Source organism: Oncorhynchus tshawytscha, linkage group LG12, assembly GCF_018296145.1.
Source record: "Oncorhynchus tshawytscha isolate Ot180627B linkage group LG12, Otsh_v2.0, whole genome shotgun sequence".
Classification (NCBI taxonomy): domain Eukaryota; kingdom Metazoa; phylum Chordata; class Actinopteri; order Salmoniformes; family Salmonidae; genus Oncorhynchus; species Oncorhynchus tshawytscha.
Genome location: NC_056440.1, coordinates 41130112 through 41155079, shown reverse-complemented (window position 1 = coordinate 41155079; position 24968 = coordinate 41130112). Strand labels below are relative to the sequence as shown.

Below are 24968 nucleotides of genomic sequence, written 5' to 3'. Positions count from 1 at the left end.
TCAGTTTTTCCATTTCCCCTATTTCACAAGTTTTTGTGCTGAGACAAACTCTTCAAGAAAATGTTTAATAGTGAAAATGTAACAACAGTGGTGACTTCTTGAAAAGTGAATAATCGACCTACCAACATACAGCATGTTCCTTTTTTCCTAATAAGCCAACACAGAATTATGGAGTGATTAGAGTGATAGAGTATTGGCAGTAGTACGGACATCTGCAGTTACTCACTCTCTTCTTTAATGACTTTGAGGCAATGGCTGACTGACTCCCTCAATCCTGTTCTTCCATCTTGTTTGTTGCTAAAAACAGTTCTGGTGATAAAACAACTTAATTACACTAGTTTTGAAAGGTAAGGTAAAAACATGGATTTTCTTCATTGCAAATGATATTCAAAACAAGTTCCTCATTAAGTATTGTCTAGTTTATATACACACACAATATAATATTAATACATTTATTAACTAGGATTACAAAATTCCCAGGTTTTCCCAGAAATCCTGAATAGAGAATGTCAGATTTCCTGCTTACTTCCTGCTTATTCCCTCCTGACTCCTTATTCCCTCCTGAATATTTTTGCTATGATACTGGAAATGTATCTTTGGTGCACCCTATTTTCATTGATCATCTTTGAGATGTTTCTACAACTTGATTGGAGTCCACCTGTGGTAAATTCAATTGATTGGACATGATTTGGAAAGGCACACACCTGTCTACAGTACCATGTCGTAAGGATCTGTACACAATTCCGGGAAGCTGAAAATGTCCTAGTTTTTCCATGGCCTGCATACTCAGACATACTCAGCATGTTTGAGATGCTCTAGATCGACGTGTACGACCGCGTGTTTCAGTTCCCGCCAATATCCAGCAATTTGGCATAGCAATTGAAGAGGAGTGGGACATTCCACAATCAACAGCCTGATCAACTCTATGCGAAGGAGATGTGTCACGCTGCATGAGGCAAATGGTGGTCACACCAGATACTGACTGGTTTTCTGATCCACGCCCCTACTTTCTTTGAAAGGTATCTGTGAAATACATAGATTAGGGCCTAATAAATGTAAATTTACACCATTTCCTTATATGAACTTTGACCTTTCTGCATGTTGCGTTTATTTTTCTTCAGTATATTATGGACCATGATAAATGGACTGTGATCTGCAAATACATTGACGGTCAACCTGAGCCAAGTGCTCTGAAGATCCATCCAGACATTTATTTTTAAACAAGTAGAATGATTTATTACAAAATATGTACAGGTCAACATAACTTTCTCTTTTCACAATATGTATAAGAAAAATTCAATTATGAACAAAAACAAGTACAAATATGAACCATTAGTTTAGTGCAGTGGTCACCAACAGGTCGATTGTTAAAAACTAAGCCATGCTATTTGTTTTTTCCCACTGTTGACAGTAGGTGCACTTGATTCAGCAGCCCTAGCACAGGGAAGACTGTTCCCATTTTTAACAATTTCATGTGTCTGAAGGTAGAGCAAATCAAGTGAACCGATAGGCCTGCCACTGACCAATCATAGCTCAGACCACCATGTCTGCAGTGTCCTTGTGCCTTAAACTGTAAAAAGAAGCCTTGAACTCACAGCAAAGTTGATACTGTCAGATTTAAAAACCATGACTAGAGACTCAACAAGTACAGCAAAGAGCTGCAGTTTTTATAAGTTCATGTTCAAGTTATTCAGCCCTGTCAACACTTTCATAAGCCATCATAGAATGCACATTCCCCCTACTTCCAATCTCCCCACAATCAGCACTGCAGCTGCAATGAATGAGTATAGAAAAGCCTTCCGATAAGCTTGTGTTATTATTAGCTGCTTGTCTTTAATATTGAGGAATATTTCACTTTCTCTGGTCATAGGAGTAACAACATTAATTTGTGCACGAGGCAGAAATGATGCAGTGCAACTTGACTTTTGCCATCAGCTGGAAGACTGTGTCCCATTTTCTCAGCAGAGGGATGGCGAGTCGGGTGAGAGGAAGCCTCAAGAGCTGCTCCTTCTCCTCAGACTGACCATCGGATGCAGGCCATCAGTCCAGTAAAAAAATAAAAGCAAATTTTGCTCACTCAGCTGTGCCTCACAAACAAATGATCTATTACCAGTGTGATTATATACCAAATGTGTGTTTTATATATATTTATATTCAAAATGGTCTTGAGAAGAACATTGCCAGGGCAACTCAATCAGAACAAATATGCAGTGATAATGTATTGGGGCCTATAGCCTACTGCACTAACTTCATGGCTACAGATCTGTTTTTAACTGGCTAATGTTGCGTAGGCTTACATTTCTTAAGTCACGTTTATTTAAAATATGAGCGGTAGATCGGCTTGCATTTGGACTCAGTGATCTTGACTCAGAACAGGTTGGTGACCACTGGGTTAGTGCAAATTCGACAGCTTAAAATTCATCTGAACTATTCTGTACTGAGTGACATAGAATACAGCTATCCACTGCCATCTTCTATCAATTCCAGTAACATCACAAAATTGTCAAGAACTTTCAAACACAAAACCTGGTTAACCCGTAAGACCACACGTCACTCCAAAACGACTCCATTTACTCTGTGTCCATGTTGAGGTAGCGACTTTTATTTCTTGTGGTGATTCCAGAGAAGGAGGTAGCAGGAGGTCCTTTTCCGTCTGTGCTTAGCAGAGGGGCCTGAGAAAAGAGCATAACACAAGCGCAGCGGTTCAGTGAGAGGAGGAGGACGGCATGGCAGTGTTTACGAACACTTGGTTTGAGACTGAACTCACCTGGAGTGTTGTTGGCTGTTCATACCCGGAATCCATCTGTTCCACTGGACGGTTCCTGAAAGGTTCCTCCTCCACATCACCGTGGTCCGGGGTGGGGGACTTGGAGAGTTTCACCGGATTGATAGTAGCCAAAAGAGCAGGCATGGTGAAACAGGACAAGAAGCGAGCCTTCAGGAGCAGGTAGCCTGGGTTATGGCTGAAGCGCTCTGCCACAAAGCTCCGCACTGCAGCTACCTGCTGCTGTTCTTCCTGGTTCTCTTTCTCCTCTGGGGGTAGGAGCTGCATTGCACGAACTGCCAATGTCTTTTTACATTTCAGGAGACCCGATAGGGTATTAAGACTGCTGACAAAAGGGGGTAAGTAGGGCAGAGTGACGCCCAAATCCGGAAGCGCAACTCCTTGCTTGCCGCTCAACCACTCTCTCACTTGTGCCGGGTCCTCCATGAACATCAGGTTGGGATCAAACTGCATTAGCTCCGGATTGCGGGGTAGAGGGACACTTTTAGGGTGGTTAAGCTGCACGATTCGGATGGCTCCCTGTGGGAATGAGGCTGGAAGGGAGCCTGGAGGGACGTTGAGGACTAAAGCCTGTGGAGGGCCAGTCTGCGGTCTGATGGGAGCCGAGATGACCGTGTTCATGGGAACAGGTGAAACTGCATTGAGCTGAGGACAAGTGGTTGCCACAGCCTGCATGACTGGGTTAGTTATTCTCATGCGTTTTACTGGGTTGGTCATTCTTAGAGCAGTGTTGCTTGTGATGGTAATGGAGGTGGAGAGAGAGTTTACAGATGGGGAGGCAGTTCCCTGTGCTACAGATGAGGCAGTAGATACCATTAGGGCAGATGGGTCTTTAGGGGTAGAGGGAGATGGGCAGACATAGGTCATATTGGGAGAGGCTTGTGTTGCAGCAGCATTTAGTGTTAGAGGGACTTGCTGGTTGATAATAATAGGAGATGGACAAGCAGGTGCAAGAGCATTTCGTGGTAGATTCTGAGGTGTCATCTGGATGCCAATGCCACTGATTGGCACAAGTCCAATGGGCGTCAGGACCCAAGCAGTTTGTGGAGGGGACATAACCACGTTAGAAGGCTGGACAACTAGGCTCTCTTTGGTACGGGCTTTCTTGCGTTTGGGTGACTCTTCCACTGACTTTTTAGCAATCGCAGCATCCTTGAGGGCCTGTGCTTTCTCAGTAGGTTTCCGATTGCGTTTTTTCCCTGAATGATTCTCATTAGCCTCCTCATTCACCCGGTCTACTGTAGTTGAGGATTGGATGGAAAGGGGAACAGGGAGTATAGGTCGGTTGGGGGTCGAGGGTATAAGCTGACCAGGTGTGGAGGGTATGGGTAGGCTGGGGGTAGAGAGTACAGGTTGACCAAGGGTGGAGGGTATAGGTCGGCTGGGGGTAGAGGGTCTGAGTTGGGTAAGTGCGGAAGGCATGAGTTGTTGTCTGGAAGTTGGAGTGGAGGGGACCGCAGGATGTGGGATGGACTGTATTACAGGCGGTGCAATGACAAAGGTCTGAGGGATCATCATCACAAGTTGACTGTTCTGCTTCCTCTTCTGCTGCTCGTTTCCCTTCTGGTTTAGCATACTGGCCACTGTTCTGGGACCATGGCGTTGCTTTGGGTTTTTCAATGAAGCTAGAAAAAGTAAATAAAACAGGGGTATTTACATTAAACTCACATAAAATGTAATATCGATGAATAGATGTATTTAAAACAAATTTTAAAATACTGTGCAGTTGACCATCACTGATCTGAGTACCGAGTCTCTTAGCTAATGTATAAGTTATTTTGGGTGGTATAAATACACTGAAAGTAACCAGGAAGTGACTGCCCCTCAGCACTGTAGTTTTTAAATGTAAAAAAAAATAAAAAATAATGGTCTTCAATGCCCAAAGACATAGCGCACTTGTCTTCAAGCACAGAACTTCATAAAAGGCATCTTGTAGAAGTAAGTTCCTCTACAAACACACACCATTTTATAACTGACAGCGTTAACATGAATTTCATTACACAATCACGAAGCCAATTCAAAACAGCATGGTAAACGATACGGAAGTACAGCGGAAGTGACCGTCACTTTCACAGGGTACGACATATTCAAGGCCATTTACAAATATAATGTTACCCTGTTTCGCTTCCCAAGATTTGTTTCCCAGGTGTACAGCCTGAAACAGATAAATTGACATCACAATTGATAAGTAGAAATGACTTTAGATGCAAAAATGTAAAACCGTATGAAGGTTGTAAAGTACGAGAACTTTTTGTTTATAGTAAATTACACTCACTTGGTTGTTACGCATTTTAATGATCTGCTTACAGCCTTCTGCATCTAAACGGAGGACCTGTTTCAGATCACAACATTAGAAAATGAGCAATGCATTATATACTGGTCATACTATCAGGATCGCTGACAACGGCTTCAAAATATGGTATTATAATTAGTTAACCTTTTTCAGAAATTCTGGGCTGACGTTATGACGCATTAATTGTGTACCATAATAACGAGTCATGTGCTCTTGATAAGCCAATAAAGAAAAAGTGTTCAATCTTTCCTGTACACTACCTTTCAAAAGTTTGGGGTCACATAGAAATGTCCTCGTTTGAGAGAAAAGCACATTTTTTGTCCATTAAAGTAACATCAAATTGATTAGAAATACAGTGTACACTCATGGCCAAAGGTTTTGAGAATGACACAAATATTAATTTCCACAAAGTTTGCTGCTTCAGTGTCTTTAGATATTTTTGTCAGATGTTACTATGGAATACTGGAGTATAATTACAAGCATTTCAAAGTGTCAAAGGTTTTTATTGACAATTGCATCAAGTTGATGCAAAGAGTCAATATTTGCAGTGTTGACCCTTCTTTTTCAAGACATCTGCAATCCGCCCTGGCATGCTGTCAATTAACTTCTGGGCCACATTATGACTGATGGCAGCCCATTCTTGCATAATCAATGCTTGGAGTTTGTCAGAATTTGTGGGTTTCTGTTTGTCCACCCGCCTCTTGAGGATTGACAACAAATTCTTAATGGGATTAAGGTCTGGGGAGTGTCCTGGCCATGGACCCAAAATAGATGTTTTGTTCCCCGAGACACTTGGTTATCACTTTTGCCTTATGGCAAGGTGCTCCATCATGCTGGAAAAGGCATTGTTCATCACCAAACTGTTCCTGGATGGTTGGGAGAAGTTGCTCTCGGAGAATGTGTTGGTAGAAGGCCAGCATCCCGGAGGTAGCCTCTTCACTGTTGACGTTGAGGCTGGTGTTTTGCGGGTACTATTTAATGAAGCTGCCAGTTGGAAGACTTGAGGCGTCTTTCTCAAAAACAAGGACATTTCTAAGCGACCCCAAACTGTTGAACGGTAGTGTATGTTACTATACTGGCCAGAATATCTGCATAGGCCTACATCAGGGGTTCGCAAACCTTTTTGGCACACGACACCATTTGAATATAAAAAAGTGAATGTAATCAACAGCCAAAGTTTACTTTTTAATTCTATTCAGTCTATTACAAATCAGTCTGACACTACTTTTGACAGTACAGTATTTCAATACGAAGGTAGTATGGTTTAAATGACTGAAATGCATCAGAAAGGTATTGGGAATTATTATTGTGTAGAAAAGATCATCATTGATGTTATTTTTTCCCCCCAGTCCGAGTTAGTGCCTGGTCTGTTCACTCTGTCCTAATGAGTCCTGCTTGGCTTGTGGGTAAATATACACTGTGTACAAAAACACTAAGGACACCTTCCTAATATTTGAATTGCACCCCCCCCTTTGCCCTCAGAACAGCCTCAATTTGTCAGGGCATGGACTCTACAAGGTATCAAAAGCGTTCCACAGGGATGCTGGCCCATGTTTACTACAATGCTTCCCACAGTTGTGTCAAGTTGGCTGGATGTCCGTTGGGTGGTGGACCATTCTTGATGCACACGGGAAACTGTTGAGGGTAAAGAAAAAACAGCAGCGTTGCAGTTCTTGACACAAACTGGTGTGCCTAACATACCTCGTTCAAAGGCACTTACATATTTTGTCTTGTCCATTCACCCTCTGAATGGCGCACATACACAATCCATGTCAACAATTGTTTCAAGGATTAAAAATCCTTCTTTAACCCATCTTCGCTCCTTAATCTACACTGATTGAAGTGGATTTAACAAGTGACATCTATAAGGGATCAGTTTCCACATGGTCAGTCTATATCATGGATAGAGCAGGTGTCCTTAATGTTTTGTACACTCAGTGAATGTGTTCCTGAAAGTCTTTCAGTGTTGGGGTCATAATATTTTGTAGCTTAAACGGTTCAAAAGATAGAGCCACATTTGTAGGAAGAAAACATTAAACCCCCCCCGTTTATTACAACCACAACCACTGACGTAACCCCGGTTCTATGAACCATGCACAATTTTATTTATTTATTATTTTATTTATATCTATTTTCAAATCAGGCAATCTCGACCCCTAGTTTGGGAAACGCTGGCCTAGGAGCTTGCATCCTTAAGTAAAACCTGACTGGCATAATATGAAATGACATAATTGTGCCCATTCATAGAAAGTGTTATACTTGTGGGTTCATTCCCTACCTGCAGAAAGAACAAGAACACTGGGCTATTGGTGAGTCCAATGCTCTCTGCTCTCTCTCGCACCATGTCCGCTAAAAAACAACAAGAGATCATAGGATCAAATCATCGGTTCAGTCCTGAAAGAACCATTATGAAACCACCAAAATGCAAATAGTCGTTTTCTACAAGTGAGAACGAAGTTGTGACTTATTGCCTTGACATCTCGTAAACTACCTTCACGGCGCTTGTTTGAAGAGGGTGGTGGGGGCATAAGCACATTGCCCACCCAGGGAGTGACTGCTAACTGAAGGGAATAGTTGAGAGTGACGCAGGTTTCACTGTTGGCAGAGGACTCCTTTTGTCTTGAGGACTTGTGGGCTGTCCCCTGGTCACCGCTGATAGGCCCACTGTTTTTCTGCAGAGACAAATGCATGGGATACAAAACAGAAGACCTGTATCACAGACTCTGTGACCTCTGTATTAGGTCACAAAGCTCAATCTGTGTCATAGATTGAGCTGGATGGGCCATGCAACTAAAGCGTTGAGCACACAACTATGACAACATATTTTGTTCACTCCCTTCTAACCTTTGTTCAACAGTTTATATCTACGTATTTGTATGAAACGGTCAGATGCATTGATGGATTGTAATAATAATATTAATAATAATGCAACATATTTGTATTATAATGTATACAGACAAATGAATAAAAATGTACCCACTGGAAACAACTTTGTTTTGGATTTTTTTTAAAGCAATTGAAACACCTGTTTCAACACAAAGAGAGTGTCACCTGGCGACTTACGTGTTTTCTGGCATTGGTTTTCTTCCAAGCAATCAGGTTTCTCACCTCTCCGTAGCATACCTTCAGCATGGCCAGGTCACTGTTGTAATCCTTTAGAAGGAACACACAGAGAATGTCACATGCTACTTTATGTCAAAGCCGGCTCAATGGGTTAGCTTGCTAACTTTCCAACATATTCTAAAATCATCATCCTATTTCAGGAGGTCATAAACAGTGACACCCACTTCAAAATGAGCACGGTGTAATTGACGCCACACTCCAAACTGCTGATTAACGTTAACTGCCTAGCTTAATGATCCTGTTCTGTGATACACTGATTAAGTAAATATTTATGGTTATGCAGATCCACAGTATGCGTTATGATGAGTGCTATTTAGGAACAAAATGACAATAGGGACAGGTGTTGAAAATGTGCTTAAGGTAAACACATAATGGTGCAACACATGATTGTTTAGAAATAAATAAATGCCGGTACCTTCTTTGCTAGGATCTGGGGGTTTTGTCCGATGACAGTGGCAGCAGGCTTGCCGAAGCGGTCCAAGATAGTGGAACGTACCACTATGACCTTGCGTGCCGCATCCTGGCTGTCCGTCGTTGCCTGCTCTTGCGTTGTGTTCTTGCTGGGCCGTTCAACCATCATGCTCCTCACCTTCCCCAGCCCTTCAAACTCCTTCTCTAGCACAGGGATCCATTGCTCCATGTCTGGTTGGGTGTAGTCTTTGATAATGTCACTTTCCTGATCAGACCAGTGCGGTTCAATGAACGTCTGTTTCTTCTCGTCGTCACTGTCCATAAACTCAATCTCGACGTTCTCCTCCTCGTCGGAGCTTGAGTGCTCATCATCGTCTAGCCTCATCAGCTTACTCTTGATGCTTCTCACAGCCGCGATCTTTCTCCTTCGCTGCAATGCTCTTTTACTTTTGTCCCTCTCTCTGGGCTGTTTACAAAAACAAGAGAAGAATTAACTGTGTCCAGTGTCACAGATTGAGTTGAGAGAGACATGAACGCTACATAGTCAACACTGACCTTGTACCCGGTCATTCTCCTCCACTGATGAAGGACCTGGCAGTCAATTCTGTTGGGAATCTCGGCAGCTATCTTAGACCATTTACCTATAAAAAAAGGACCAAATGAACCGTTAGACGATTATTATCAAGAAAGACGATGGATTATTTTGATATAGTTTCTGTGCGAGTCAGCTTTCTATAACAGTTCCTACGTCCATATTTCTCCACCAATTGTCTGAGCTGTGCCTTTTCCTTCTCGTCAAAGGGCCCCTTCTTCACGTTCCCAACCAGGACGTCCACGTACCTACAGGGTAAAACAGAGTTTGTCAGTGACAGTATGTTCTAACACTTTTTAAGTTTGAGTTAACTAAAATGGGTTGGCCAACAGGGAAATGGTCAGGGAATGTGGTGAGAGTTTGGTCAATGTATTAGCTCTATCGATCAGTCCATATTAGTCCTCACCTGTCCCGACACTGGCCATCATTTCTGCCAGGCACATCCTGACGGATCTTCCACCAGTTCCCCACCCCGTGTTTAGCCACTGCGCTCAGTAGCATCTGCAACAACCAAAAATCGGAGCACAAATTATATTATCAAATAACTATACACTACCGTTCAAAAGTTTGGGGGTCACTTAGAAACGTCCTTGTTTTTGAAAGAAAACATTCGAATAACATCAAATTGTCCATTAAAATAACATCAAATTGATTAGAAACACAGTGTAGACATTAATGTTGTAAATGACTATTGTTGCAGGAAACGGCAGATTTTTATGGAATATCTACATAGGTGTACAGAGGTCCATTATCAGCAACCATCACACTTGTGTTCTAATGGCACGTTGTGTTAGCTAATCCAAGTTTATCATTTTAAAAGGCTAATTGATCATTAGAAAACCATTTTGCAATTATGTTAGCACAGCTGAAAACTGTTGCCCTGATTAAAGAAGCAATAAAACTGGCCTTCTTTAGACTAGTTGAGTATCTGGAGCATCAGCATTTGTGAGTTCGATTACAGGCTCAAAATGGCCAGAAACAAATAACTTTCTTCTGAAACTTGTCGGTCTATTCTTGTTCTGAGAAATGCCAAGAACATTGCTAAGAAACTGAAGATCTCGTACAATGCTTCATAGAACAGCGCAAACTGGCCCTAACCAGGATAGAAAGAGGAGCGGGAGGCCCCGGTGCACAACTGAGCAAGAGGACAAGTACATTAGTGTCTAGTTTGAGAAACAGATGCCTCACAAGTCCTCAACTGGCAGCTTCATTAAATATTATCCGCAAAAAAACACCAGTCTCAACGTCAACAGTGAAGAGGCGACTCTGGGATGCTGGCCTTCTAGGCAAAGTTGCAAAGAAATAGCCATATCTCAGACTGGCCAATAAAAAGAAAAGATTAAGATGGGCAAAAGAACAGGCACAGGAAGATTGGAAAAAAAGTGTTATGGACAGACAAATCTAAGTTTGAGGTGTTCGGATCACAAAGAAGAACATTTGTGAGATGCAGAAAAAATGAAAAGATGCTGGAGGAGTGCTTGACGCCATCTGTCAAGCATGGAGGCAATGTGATGTTCTGGGGGTGCTTTGGTTGTGGTAAAGTGGGAGATTTGTACAGGGTAAAAAGGATCTTGAAGGAGGAAGGCTATCACTCCATTTTGCAACAAAATGCCATAACCTGTGGACGGCGCTTAAATTGGAGCCAATTTCCTCCTACAACAGGACAATGACCCAAAGCACAGCTCCAAACGGTGCAATAACTATTTAGGGATGAAGCAGTCAGCTGGTATTCTGTCTATAATGGAGTGGTCAGCACAGTCACCGGATCTCAACCCTATTGAGCTGTTGTGGGAGCATGACAGCAGCTTGACCGTATAGTATGTAAGAAGTGCCCATCAAGCCAATCCAACTTGTGGGAGGTGCTTCAGGAAGAATGGGGTGAAATCGCTTTAGATTACCTCAACAAATGGACAACTAGAATTCCAAAAGGTCGGCAAGGCTTTCGTCTTTGACGAAAGCAAAGTTTGAAGGACACAATTATTATTTTAACTAAATGTTTTATTTATTTAAAACCTTGTCAACATCTTGACTATATTTCCTATTAATTTTGCAACTCCTTTCATGTATGTTTTCATGGAAAACAAGGACATTTCTAAGTGGCCCAAAAACTTTTGAACGGTAGTGTACATATCGGCACATCTCAAACTGCCCTTGTAACAGATTCGATGAATCAAATCAATTTCCCAACAAAAGAATCCCCAAACCCTCCTGACCATACCTCATCTTCTTCTTTAGACCAATAGCCTTTTTTGAGGGTGGGGTCCAGAACCTGAGTCCACCGATACATCAGCTGGCATGAATCCCGGCCCTCCATGAAATAGGAGACTGGAGTAAAACAGAAAATCACAGAAAAAGCAAGTGAAATTTCCAGAACCCAATACACGACGCACTACAACAACAAGCTACAGTATCTTGTATTGAACAAGCACCATGTCTAGAGAAAGTAGTTAGTAGACTAGAGCAGTGGACAGTAAGTAGTATCCCGAGAGCTTCTCGCCCCACTGGGGCATAACAGTGAAGGGGACATCAATAACAACAACCGTCATCGACGTGCACAAACAATTTCTTAAAAAGAGTTCATGCGTAAAACCCCAGGGTGTACACTGGGAGGTGGGAACTTACTCTGGGTGTACGGGATGTAGTTCCCGATACGCATCTTCTCCACCAGCTCTCGAAGGATCTCATCCTCCACGCCGCCCCACCTCCTCCTCCTGAAGTCGGTACAGATGTAGCGCTGGTACGTCTGGAGACACATGAAGGCTGTCCTGTTGGTCTGTGTGTGACAGACAGGGGGGACATGAGTTCAGAATGGATAACGCTGAATCGTTTACACATTCAAAGAAATGGATTGTGTTAAGACGTTCGGGGAATTACACTTGATCTACCTACTACCGAGAAACTTTAACCGTTCACTTATCTCTAAGCAAAGCCCAATCAAACTGTGCAAATCAGGACTGGAAATCACGCCTCTGGATCCCACTGATAGGAAGGGGTGATGACCATGATTCATGATTGGCCAATACTATACATCTGCTCTTACCCCAAGTTTATCAGCAATCAGATCCCAGTTGTGGTGCCCATGTTTTAAAGCGACTTTCTTGAGCATCTCAATTTCGTTTTCCTTCCAACTGGCTTTGTTAATGGAGGGATGCAGGTAGTTCTGCCAAAAGCTTTTTATGTGTTCAGCTTCACGGATGCCTTCAAACTGGATAGGAATACGATTTCAGAGTCAACACTTAAGCCTTTTTAACAATAGGAAAACAAACGGGGGGGATGACCGAAGTTACTCAACCCACATCAATATTGGAAATCTTTTGCCAATCATGGTCATCATAGCGGCCACCCATCAGCTCATCCTCCTTCAGTGCACTGCAAGGTAAAGCAGATCCGGAAACAGTCATACAGCAATGGTTTGACTCAGGAATGAACGTGACGATACATATTGATTAAACAATTCAAATCCATTTAACCGCTTTGCGTTAAGTGAGAACAAAACAGACCTGTCTGACAAGATAACCTGACGCATCTTGGATTTAATAGGCTAGGTCATTACTTCCCATGAAAGAGTTATGACGGTAATCACCTGATGGCCTCGATGTCCTTTTCAATTTCAGTGATTTGTTTCCGCAGGATTTGCTTTTCCACATTTTCAGAGCTGACCATTTTCTGTGTAAGGTATTCCACCCTATGAGACAATAGAAACTTCATGTCATTCATGAAGGCCATTGGGTTAATAATCCTAATCTATTCAATTTCTACAGCGCTTTTCTTTACAGAAATAATCTCAAAGTGCTTGAAAACACAAAAACAAAGAGAAATAAAATACAACAGCTATCATAGTAGGCCTACACTACTATTTTCAGCCAGAGTAGAACGTTCTCAGTTGTTAAAGCCTCCAGATGGGCCGACACCAATCCTCAATAAATGTTCAACTACATTTCATACACCCTGTGTAAAAATCAGAAGTTTTACTACATTTTGAAAAGCACAGGAGCGAATAACACATTACCGTTTCAAAATCCATCTACACTTTTTTTGGCATTTTGTTGCTTTACAAAGGAAGATTGAAATCGATTTAATTGTAATTTTTTGTCAATGACCTACATAAAATACTCTGTAATGTCAGTAAAAGAAAAAATATATAATTTTAAAGATGAATATAAACTTAAACACTAATATAGCGTGAATAGATAAGTATTCACCCAGAGTCAATACATGTTAGAAAAACCTTTAGCAAGTGTGCAAAGCTCGTGCACACCTGTATTGTGCAATATTTGCCGATTATTATTTTCTAAATTCTTCAAGCTCTGTCAAGATGTTGGGGATCATGACTAGACGTACATTTTCCAGTCTTGCTATAGATTTTCAAGATTTAAGTCAAAACCACTCAGGAACATTCACTGTATTCTTGGTAAGCAAGTCCAGTGTAGGTGTGGCTTTGTGTTGTAGTTTATCGTCCTGCTGAAAGGTGAATTCCTCTCCTAGTGTCTGGGGTAAAGCAGACTGAAGCAGGTTTTCCTTTAGGATTTTTGCCTGTCTTTGTTCATGTCAAGCATACCCATACCATGATGCAGCCACCACCATTCCCTAAACATAACGCTTTGCATTTAGGCAAAGCGTTATTTTGTGCCTTGTTAAATACACATTCATGTTTTGGAACATTTTTTTAATTCTGCATATTTTTCTTTTTGTATTTTAGGTCATTATTTTTGAGTCACTACAATGTTGTTGATCCATCCTAAATTCTCCCATCACAGCCACAATCTGTAGCCTTTTTAAAATCACCCAATTGCCTCATGGGTGACATCCCTAAGAAATGTCCTTCCTGTCCTGAAGCTCAGTTCAGAAGAACTGTATGTGTCTGGGTGGTTTAATATATCATCAACAACATCATTATTATTAACTTGACCATGCTTAAAGATATATTCAAATGTCTGATTTGTTATTGTTACCCATCTACCAATCACTGCCGTTCTTTATGAGGCTTTCGCAAATCTCCCTGGTCTTTGTAGTTGAATCTGTGCTTGAAAGTCAATACTTGACTGAGGGACCTTACAGATGATGGATTTATGGAGGACAGAGGTAGTCATTCAAAAATCATGTTAACCCCTATTATTTCACACAATAATCCATATAACTTTTGTGATTTAAGCCATATTTGACTTCTGAACTAATTTAGTCTTGCCTAAACAAGGTGGGTGATACTTATACAACAACTATACTTGAGTTATTTATGTTTTTAAAAAATATGCATTTTCTTTTCGCTTTGACACTATGGTGTGTTTTATGTAGATCAATACCAAAAAAAAAAAATCACATCTATTTCAATCCCACTTTAAAAAGCAACAAAATGTTCAAATGTTGCAGTTGAAATTTGTGTTATCGATTCTCCTTCCATAGGCTCAAGTGGGTGTAGACTTTCTACAGGCACTGTACATGATGAATTTAAAAAATTATAAAATACTCTTCAGGGGAAAACAACCCTTTACTCTTTACTTACTTGGACAGCTTGGGCTGTATCATGCGTTTCATGCTGTCTTTCATGACAGCATTTATCAGCAGAGTCTTCTGCCAGCCTTCCCCTGAAAATACAAAACCGGCAATTTAAAAAGTAATCAAGATGCCACGTCACATTCTGATAGTGGTGATGTCACATAACAAGGGTGCAAGAAGCACTAAGGTCTAACAATTATTATTTTTGTACTCACATCTTTTCATCTTGACGTCGTCAGTAGGTCCAATCCTTTTACTCATCTTCTCTCTGGCTTCTGGATTAGCAGGTGGGCCCTGTGGGAATCGGAGAGGCAATGTAAATTTTGGAGATATACAGTACCAGTCAAAAGTTTGGACACACCTACTCATTCCTGGATTTATTTTTACTATTTTCTACACTGTAGAATAATAGTGAATACATCACAACTATGAAATAACACATATGGAATCATTGTTGTAAACAAAAAAATTGCGTTAAACAAATCAGAATCTTCAAAGTAGCCACCCTTAGCCTTAATGACAGCTTTGCACACTTGGCATTCTCTCAACCAGCTTCACCTGGAATGCTTTTCCAACAGTCTTGAAGGAGTTCCCGCATATGCTGAGCACTTGCTGGCTGCTTTTCCTTCATTCTGCGGACCAACTCATCCCAAACCATCTCAATTGGGTTGCAGTCCGGTGATTGTGAAGGCCAGGTCATCTGATGTAGCACTCATCACTCTCCTTCTTGGTCAAATGGCCATTACACAGCCTGGAGGTGTGTTTGGTCATTGTCCTGTTGAAAAACAAATGATAGTGGGACTAAGCGCAAACCAGATGGGATGGCGTACCGCTGCACAATGCTGTGGTAGCCATGCTGGTTAAGTGTGCCTTGAATTCTAAATAAATCACTGACAGGGTCACCAGCAAAGCACCCCACACCTCCATGGTGGGAACCACACATGCAGCGAACATCCGTTCACCTACTCTGTATCTCACAAACACACGGCTGTTGGAACCAAAAATCTCTGATTTGAACTCATCAGACCAAAGGATAGATTTCCACCGATTTAATGTCCATTGCTCGTGTTTCTTGGCCCAAGCAAGTCTCTTCTTCTTATTGGTGTCGTTTAGTAGTGGTTTCTTTGTAGCAATTCGATCATGAAGGCTTAAGTCACACAGTCTCCTCTGAACAGTTGATGTGAAGATGTGTATGTTACTTGAACTCTGTGAAGCATTTATTTGGGCTGGAATTTCTGAGGCTGGTAACGCCAATGAACTTATCCTCTGCAGCAGACGTAACTCTGGGTCTTCCTTTCCTGTGGCGGTCGTCATGAGTGCCAGTTTCTTCATAGCGCTTGATGGTTTTTGCGACTGCACTTGAAGAAACTTTCAAAGTTCCTGAAATTTTCCAGATTGACTGACCTTCATGTCTTTAAATAATGGTGGACTGTCGTTTCTCTTTGCTTATTTGAGCTGTGCTTGCCATAATATGGATGTGGTCTTTTACAAATTAGGACTATCTTGTCACAACTGAGTGGCTCAAACACATTAAGGAAAGAAATTTGACGAATTAACTTTTAACAAGGCACACCTGTTAAATCAAATGCATTCCAGGTGACTACCTCATGAAGCTGTTTGAGAGAATGACAAGAGTGTGCAAAGCTGTCATCAAGGCAAAGGGTGGCTACTTTGAAGAATCTGAAATGTAAATACACTGCTCAAAAAAATAAAGGGAACACTTAAACAACACAATGTAACTCCAAGTCAATCACACTTCTGTGAAATCAAACTGTCCACTTAGGAAGCAACACTGATTGACAATAAATTTCACATGCTGTTGTGCAAATGGAATAGACAATAGGTGGAAATTATAGGCAATTAGCAAGACACCCCCAATAAAGGAGTGGTTATGCAGGTGGTGACCACAGACCACTTCTCAGTTCCTATGCTTCCTGGCTGATGTTTTGGTCACTTTTGAATGCTGGCGGTGCTTTCACTCTAGTGGTAGCATGAGACGGAGTCTACAACCCACACAAGTGGCTCAGGTAGTGCAGCTCATCCAGGATGGCACATCATTGCGAGCTGTGGCAAGAAGGTTTGCTGTGTCTGTCAGCGTAGTGTCCAGAGCATGGAGGCGCTACCAGGAGGCAAGCCAGTACATCAGGAGACATGGAGGCCGTAGGAGGCCAACAACCCAGCAGCAGGACCACTACCTCCGCCTTTGTGCAAGGAGGAGCAGGAGGAGCACTGCCAGAGCCCTGCAAAATGACATCCAGCAGGCCACAAATGTGCATGTGTCTGCTCAAACAGTCAGAAACAGACTCCATGAGGGTGGTATGAGGGCCCGACGTCCACAGGAGGGGGTTGTGCTTACAGCCCAAAACCGTGCAGGATGTTTGGCATTTGCCAGAGAACACCAAGATTGGCAAATTCGCCACTGGCGCCCTGTGCTCTTCACAGATGAAAGCAGGTTCACACTGAGCACGTGACAGACGTGACAGAGTCTGGAGATGCCGTGGAGAACGTTCTGCTGCCTGCAACATCCTCCAGCATGACCGGTTTGGCGGTGGGTCAGTCATGGTATGGGGTGGCATTTCTTTGGGAGGCCGCACAGCCCTCCATGTGCTCGCCAGAGGTAGCCTGACTGCCATTAAGTACCGAGATGAGATCCTCAGATCCCTTGTGAGACCATATGCTGGTGCGGTTGGCCCTGAAGTTCCTCCTAATGCAAGACAATTCTAGACCTCATGTGGCTGGAGTGTGTCAGCAGTTCCTGCAAGAGGAAGGCATTGATGCTATGGACTGGCCCGCCCGTTCCCCAGACCTGAATCCAATTGAGCACATCTGGGACATCATGTCTTGCTCCATCCACCAACGCCACGTTGCACCACAGACTGTCCAGGAGTTGGCGGATGCTTTAGTCCAGGTCTGGGAGGAGATCCCTCAGGAGATCATCCGCCACCTCATCAGGAGCATGCCCAGGCGTTGTAGGGACGTCATACAGGCACGTGGAGGCCACACACACTACTGAGCCTCATTTTGATTTGTTTTAAGGACATTACATCAAAGTTGGATCAGCCTGTAGTGTGGTTTTCCACTTTAATTTTGAGTGTGACTCCAAATCCAGACCTCCATGGGTTGATGAATTTGATTTCCATTGATAATTTTGTGTGATTTTGTTGTCAGCACATTCAACTATGTAAAGAAAAAAGTATTTAATAAGAATATTTCATTCATTCAGATCTAGGATGTGTTATTTTAGTGTCCCCTTTATTTTTTTGAGCAGTGTATATATTTTGATTTCTTTAACACTTTTTTGGTTACTACATGATTCCATGTGTTATTTCATAGTTTTTATGTCTTCACTATTATTCTACAAATGTAAAAAATAGTAAAAATAAAGAAAAAACCTTGAATGAGTAGGTGTGCCCAAACTTTTTTTCTGGTACTGTAGTAACCAAAAGTGTTAAACAAAGCAAAATATATTTTGTATTTGAGATTCTTTAAAATAGCCACCCTTTGCCTTGATGACAGCTTTGCACACACTTGGCATTATCTCAACCAGCTTCATGAGGTAGTCAATTAACAGGTGTGCCTTATTAAAAGTTCATTTGTGGAATTTCTTTCCTTTTTAAAGCTTTTGAGCCAATCAGTTGTGTTGTGACAAGGTAGGGGTGGGAAAAAAACAACAACTCCATATTATGACAAGAACAAATCAAATAGGCTAAGAGAAACGACAGTCCCTCATTACTTTAAGACATGAAGGTCTGTCAATTCGGGAAATTTCAAGAACTTTGAAAGTTCCTTCAAGTGCAGTCACAAAAACTGTCTCTCATGACCGCCACAGGAAAGGAAGACCCAGAGTTACCTCTGCTGAAGAGGATAAGTTCATTGGAGTTACCAGCCTCAGAAATTGTAGCCAAAATAAATGCTTCAGAGTTCAAGTAACAGACACATCTCAACATCAACTGTTCGGAGGAGACTGCGTGAATCAGGCCTTCATGATCGAATTGCTGCAAAGAAACCACTAAAGGACACCAATAAGAAGAAGAGACTTGCTTGGGCCAAGAAACACGAGCAATGGACATTAGACCGGTGGAAATCTGTCCTTTGGTCTGATGATTCCAAATAAGAGATTTTTGGTTCCAACAGCCGTGTCTTTGTGAGCTGCAGAGTAGGTGAACGGATGTTCGCCACATGTGTGGTTCCTACCATGTAGCATGGAGGAGGAGGTGTGATGTTATGGGGGTGCTTTGCTGGTGACACTGTCAGTGGGTTATTTAGAATTCAAGGCACACTTAACCAGCATGGCTACCACAGCATTCTGCTTGCGATAAGCCATTCTATCATTTGTTTTTCAATAGGACAATGACCTAACACAACTCCAGGCTGTATAAGGACCATTTGACCAAGAAGGAGAGTGATGAGTGCTGCATCAGATGACCTGCCCTCCACAATCACCCGACCGCAACCCAATTGAGATGGTTTGGGATGAGTTGGACCACAGAGTGAAGGAAAAGCATCCAACAAGCACTCAGCATATGTGGGAACTCTTTCAAGACGGTTGGAAAAGCATCTAACAAGCACTCAGCATATGTGGGAACTCCTTCAAGACTGTTGGAAAAGCATCACAGGTGAAGCAGGTTGAGAGAATGCCAAGAGCGTGCAAAGCTGTCATCAAGGCAAAGGGTGGCTACTTTGAAGAATCTCAAATATAAAATATATTTTGATTCGTTAACACTTTTTTGGTTACAACATGATTCCATGTGTTATTTCATAGTTTTAATGTCTTCACTATTATAATACAATATAGAAAATAGTCAAAAAGAAAAACCCTTCAATGAGTAGGTGTGTCCAAACTTTTGACTGGTACTGTACCTTTGACCAAAGCAATATCCGCCTGACCCTGCTCATATTGTACTGAATCTGCAGTCTGATACCTACCAGACATGTGACTTTATCTCTGAAATAGGGCTTCAGAAAGCTACCCAAGAAAAGCTTCAGTGTGGGTTGTCCAGATGTGGTAGCCTGGGGAGTTCCTGTGGCAGACAGCTGAGTCATAATCTCTTTCTGTAGGGAAAGATGGATATTATTACATCGCACAGCTTCATTTTAACAGATTCCATACGGCACCTTTACGAAAAGCTGTATGCTTTTAGTTGTTGGCCTCTTACTTGTTGGTGTTGATTGTCTGATAACAGTCGCTCCAGCTCCTCTAATTTCTCTTTCAACACTTCCTGGTAAACAAGGTTCATTTGCAGACATGTATCTGTGTTCTGGGGTAGATCCAGCTCCTCAGCACTGTCCTCTTTGCTCTACCAGACGTGGGAGATAGGAGAGAGCAGGCATTTCAGACACCTTACTTTACATACTGTATTATTTACATCATGTAACTGAAAACTGGAGTCATAAAATAGTGAAAATGGTAATCAATACGAACCGATTCTGTTTCACTTCCTTGGACATCCTCATCTGTTTCAACACATTATAAAAGAAGTCACATGTGGTAGAAATGCATATTAGCAGGAAAACGTATTCATGAAACAATGCATAACCTGTTTAAAGAACACAAGTCAAGGGCAATGGCTACCTGACAGAATCTCAGCATTAGATGCATTTGGGCCAAGAGTGCACTCCAACTCTTCAATCTCTCTCTGTATTTGCTCCCGCTCTGCCTCCAGGTCCCCCGGAGGACCCTAGAAGAGCAGGTTAACATTATTTCTCAATTCATCTGAGATAAATCACGCGGTACTATTGGTGATGTCAATGAGTCTTACCAAATCTTCTGGTTGAGATGCATTATCGTCTGATCCATCATCTGACAACAGTAAAAAATAAAAATGTTAAAGTACATTTAAGAAGCCCTTAGCCAAGCAAACACAGCCAAGGAGTTGTGGAGACTAAATTGCATTCTATGATTAGACTAAGGTCCAGTTTTTCAAGTTATCGATAGGATTAAAAGCATAGAAATAGAAATCATAGAATGGAAGTTCCCATTCATGTCAATGATTTGTAATTGCTATACATTTAATACTACCCATAGATGAAACCTAGATTGATAACTTCTGAAAAACTGGGGGTCAGGGTCTCTCTCTGCAAGCTCACTGCAACAATAACACAGAAACAACCCCCCCTCCCAAAAAAAGAATGAACAAACATAATAGTTCTGTGTTTCATCATTTTCCTTCAATTCGCAAGAGGCTGAATGTACTTCACAAGAGAAAGCATCCAAGCGAGTGAAACAGCGCCCCTCTGTCTCTCTACGTGGAAGCCATCTATCTGATACGGTCTGGTCCAAACGAGTATGACATTGTTGTCGCCCTTAACATTGAAGGCATGGGAAGCCAGCGAGCATCTGGCCTCCCTTGAACAAAAATTTATTACAAAATGTGCCAATCAGCGTTGAGCTAATCTGAGCGAGCTCAACAGTGAATGGTCCTGGCACACTAAAAAAGTGTCAAGGGAAGCCAGCTTGGATTTGGCATCACTCCTATCAAATCCCATTGAGAGCATACCTCATTGACAGAAAACCATGAATAGTTGCATCATTGTGTTGTTGTGCTCCGGTGGCTAGCTGGCTAGAATTGACCCTTTCCTAAATTAGCCATGGGGATAGGGATTTGGACTTGTGGTTTTACTTAATTCTCCGTACTGGTCAATGATTATAATGGCGATTCGGATCCAACCATTAATTCATACATTGTTGTTGCCCTGGCCTTAGTGGATGGAAGTTCAATCTGTAGAAGGCTAATGTTAACTAGCTAACGTTGCCCATGAATAGAAGTTAGGCTAGTGAGCAAGCATTTCAGCCAGGTAGCCTAGGACAACAAAAGAACATAAGCATGTACTGTATGACAGAGTGATAGACCTTTTCGTCAACATGAAAAAAAGGTCATTGGCGTTTCTCCACAAGTAGGGTGAGTCAACATGTTTTGCGACTTGCACAAATGCACAGAAATCCGAACCATGGACAGCCACATCATATTTAGCTGACAATTGGACTAAATAGTCACTGTATTAGACTAAGCAGAGGAGATTTTATGATGTTGAAATTTGCGACTTGCGGTAACTCGGTGGTTCTAAATCAATAGTTATTTAGTTGTCTGAAGATTTTGTTAACATTAACTTACTAGGTCATGTAACTGTCAATATGCTGTGTGGACTTCACGGGACAGAGGTGGCTACCGGTTTTGTAATAAACCAAGGTGTGGTTGAATTTATTCTGCAACTGTCTTCTTATATTGTCTCGCCCAGCCCTATATATATTGTAATGACCCTGGGTTTATAAGCATGGATATCGACTCCGCCCGCTTGAGCATTATTTTGGGGCACAGTCGATAGCTCGCTGGACTTCGGGCAAGAAGGTTGAGGGTTCAAGACCTGCTCCCTACCTGTTTCATTACTAGATATTGTAATGAAACACCAGGGAGCAGGTCTCTAACCCTCGACCTTCTAGCTCGAAGCCCATCACGCTATCGGCTGTGCCGCAAAATAATGCTCAAGCGGCGGAGTCGATTTCAGAGCTTATAAACCCAGGGTCCTTACACTACTCCCTCCTTTCAAAGGACATTCTATTTCATTTAAGATCTCTACGTGCTACAAACGACACTGCTGGAATATTAACTTAGCTTGCGACTAAGTCTTACAGGAACGCGCTCACCGGCCAAGCACACGCACTGTCGTGGATGCAAGTTCCGATCAATTCTGACACCAATATAATGAAACAGGCAGGGGGCAGATCTCCAACCCTCAACCTTCTAGCCCAGCGAGCTATCGACTGTGCCACAAAAGCATGCTCGAGCGGCAGTCGATATCCGCACTGGACATTGGGCTAGAAGGTCTAGGGTTCGAGACCTGCTCCCTGCCTGTTTCATTACATTGGGGTATATATATATATATATATATATCATGGTCGCAAGGCATATGAATTAACAGGGTTATAGAGCAAACAACGTAGTTATCACAACACATAGGTTGTAATATGGCTTCCCTAATGATTTTACACACGCACCCCTAACTTACTGCTTTAATATACTTCAGATACCCACCAGATGAACAACTGTCTGAAGATAGTTCAATGGAGTTGCTTTCGGGACCAAGGGTGCGCTCGAGCACCAAAATCTGGCGTTCGACTTTCTCCCTCTGTGCAAGAAGGTCATCCGAGGACATAATGGATGAGACACCTTTTAAGAAAAACAATGTAAAATGAATGATAACAAAACCAGGGATCAATTTATTATAGGGCAATATGCATTGAAAATACAGGACGTTACAGTAGCTAGCTGACAATATTGAAAGGAAGCAGGGGGCGCGTGCTGGAATCCAAACCCATTCGCGAGCAGCAACACAACATTTGCAGGTAGCTAACGTAACTTAATAACTAGCAAACAACACCTGAACTAAACCCAACGTGCAAAAAAAGCAACGTCCCTCAACTTCATCATCAGTCAAAAGTGTTCTAATGTTGCTAGCTAGGCTAGCTAGCTAGCCATGCAGTCTTGACCAGGAGGAGCATCTGAAAGCTTGCTAAACGCTTCTTACCAAGACTGTCATCCAAGTTAACAGATGTGTCTTCTTATGTTATACATAAAATATTATGTAGAAACAAATATATTTAACTTGCTAAGTCCCAATGAAATTGTCTGACATCCTATTTCACTTAAGATCTCTACGTGCTACAAACGACACTGCTGGAATATTAACATATTTCCCAGAATGCAACTGTGAAAGAATCAACGTTTATGTTGTTTTTAAAATGATATTATTGTTTATCATGCATAAACAATTTAGACACATATTCAACGAATATTCCTACTCAAATACTATTACTTGATTAAAATAATCAAATGGTGCGTTGCAATATTCAAATATCCACAATGCAACGCGGGTATCACAGTAAACGTCACAGCCTTGTACAGAGTCGCTCCGTTGTTGAAGACAAAGATTATCGATATACTCACAAGTACACATGTCTCTTCACTATAACAATGGAAGTCGTTGTCCACAGAGGCACGGTGGGCTGTCCAGCTCCCGCCTATCCTTTATTTGGATTCGTGAATACATCTCATTATTGTAATCAGTTCTTGATTAATCGATAACGGTTGTTGACGCATGTATTCAATGGGAGAGATGCTAGTATGCACTAGCCTCAAACCATGAATACACATAGACAACTTGAATATAAATGTTTTTTCCTCAAAGTTGCCGGGATATCACGTGTCCTACTTATGTCAGTAAACTCATAACGTAAGCATTATAAAACTTATATTACTGCAAATAAACCTCATGTAGCAAATAAGCCATTCATTACTTTGTTGACCACTTCGACTCTCGTTGGCCTCCATACAAAAATCTTGGGAGTGTTCTGCCTTGTGGGAGATCTGTCGACGTGCCCTTGAGCAAGGCATTGACCGTAGGTGTTTCTGTGTGTCGCTCTGAATGGGAGTCTGTTGGATGACTGGTGTGGTGTAGTTGTTGAGCGGCTTCACTGCAAGTATATTGTATGTTTTGGATATTCCTTTTTTTTTTTTATTAAAAAACGAATGCTTCGGGGGCGAAACGCTGAAAAAACGCCACATGCTAGAGGGAGACAGACTCTCTCTTCCTATCTGTTACAGCACAAGCTTATCAAAGCCACCAAACGATTGTGACAAATTCCTGGAGCAGTTCAACCTTATTGGGCACAGGGGGAGGGTAGTGTGTTTTTTTTCCTGGTTTACATTCACTCTTTTGCAGTTTTTACTATACCATTTCTTCCATTCTAGCCAAATTCCTCATCTGCTTGCATGCGCCTCCCCTATATAGAAGTGTTTTGGTACTTCCCTTATGCGCTATGCTTATCATTGTGCTAACTTTTATTGTCAACTGGGGGGTTCGAGGCCTGAATGCTGATTAGCTGACAGTCGTGGTATATCAGATCGTATACCACAGGTATGACAAAACATTTAGTTTAACTGCTCTAATTACGTTGCTAACCAGTTTATAATAGCAATAATGCACCTCGGGGTTTGTGATATATGGCCAACATACCACGGCTAAGGGCTGTGTCCAGGTACTCCGCGTTGCGTCGTACCAGGAACAGCCCTTAGTCGTGGTGCAGTGCCTTCGGAAAGTATTCAGACCCCCTTGACTTTTTCCACATTTCGTTACAGCCTTATTCTAAAATTGATTAAATGAAAACATCGCTATAACAATTCAATTAACTCAACATTCTCCACACAATACCCTATAATGACAAAACAAAAACCGGTTAAGACATTTTTGCACCTAAAAAAACAACATATATAGAT

At 41.9% G+C, this 24968-nt stretch overlaps 1 protein-coding gene across 2 annotated transcripts; it reads right to left on the bottom strand.

Moving 5' to 3' along the window:
• Positions 1-1209: 1209 nt before the first annotated feature.
• Positions 1210-23752, bottom strand: snapc4 (small nuclear RNA activating complex, polypeptide 4). 2 transcript variants are annotated; one of them, XM_042330665.1, is made up of 25 exons: positions 23640-23752; positions 22728-22862; positions 20457-20497; positions 20270-20375; positions 20120-20151; positions 19854-19994; positions 19624-19749; positions 14913-14991; positions 14705-14786; positions 12788-12889; positions 12501-12573; positions 12245-12409; positions 11827-11977; positions 11423-11529; positions 9611-9705; positions 9361-9452; positions 9168-9253; positions 8617-9078; positions 8142-8231; positions 7570-7750; positions 7357-7427; positions 5061-5117; positions 4901-4940; positions 2768-4410; positions 1210-2672 (listed from the first exon to the last, which is right to left on the bottom strand). In XM_042330665.1, the coding sequence occupies exons 1-25, from the start codon at positions 23647-23649 to the stop codon at positions 2571-2573; spliced, it is 4269 nt and encodes a 1422-aa protein (XP_042186599.1). In that variant the 5' UTR covers positions 23650-23752; the 3' UTR covers positions 1210-2570. The 2 variants fall into 2 exon arrangements, with proteins under 2 accessions (XP_042186599.1, XP_024295179.1); XM_024439411.1 differs by lacking the exon at positions 23640-23752 and adding an exon at positions 23221-23377.
• Between the last annotated feature and the right edge of the window lie 1216 nt (positions 23753-24968).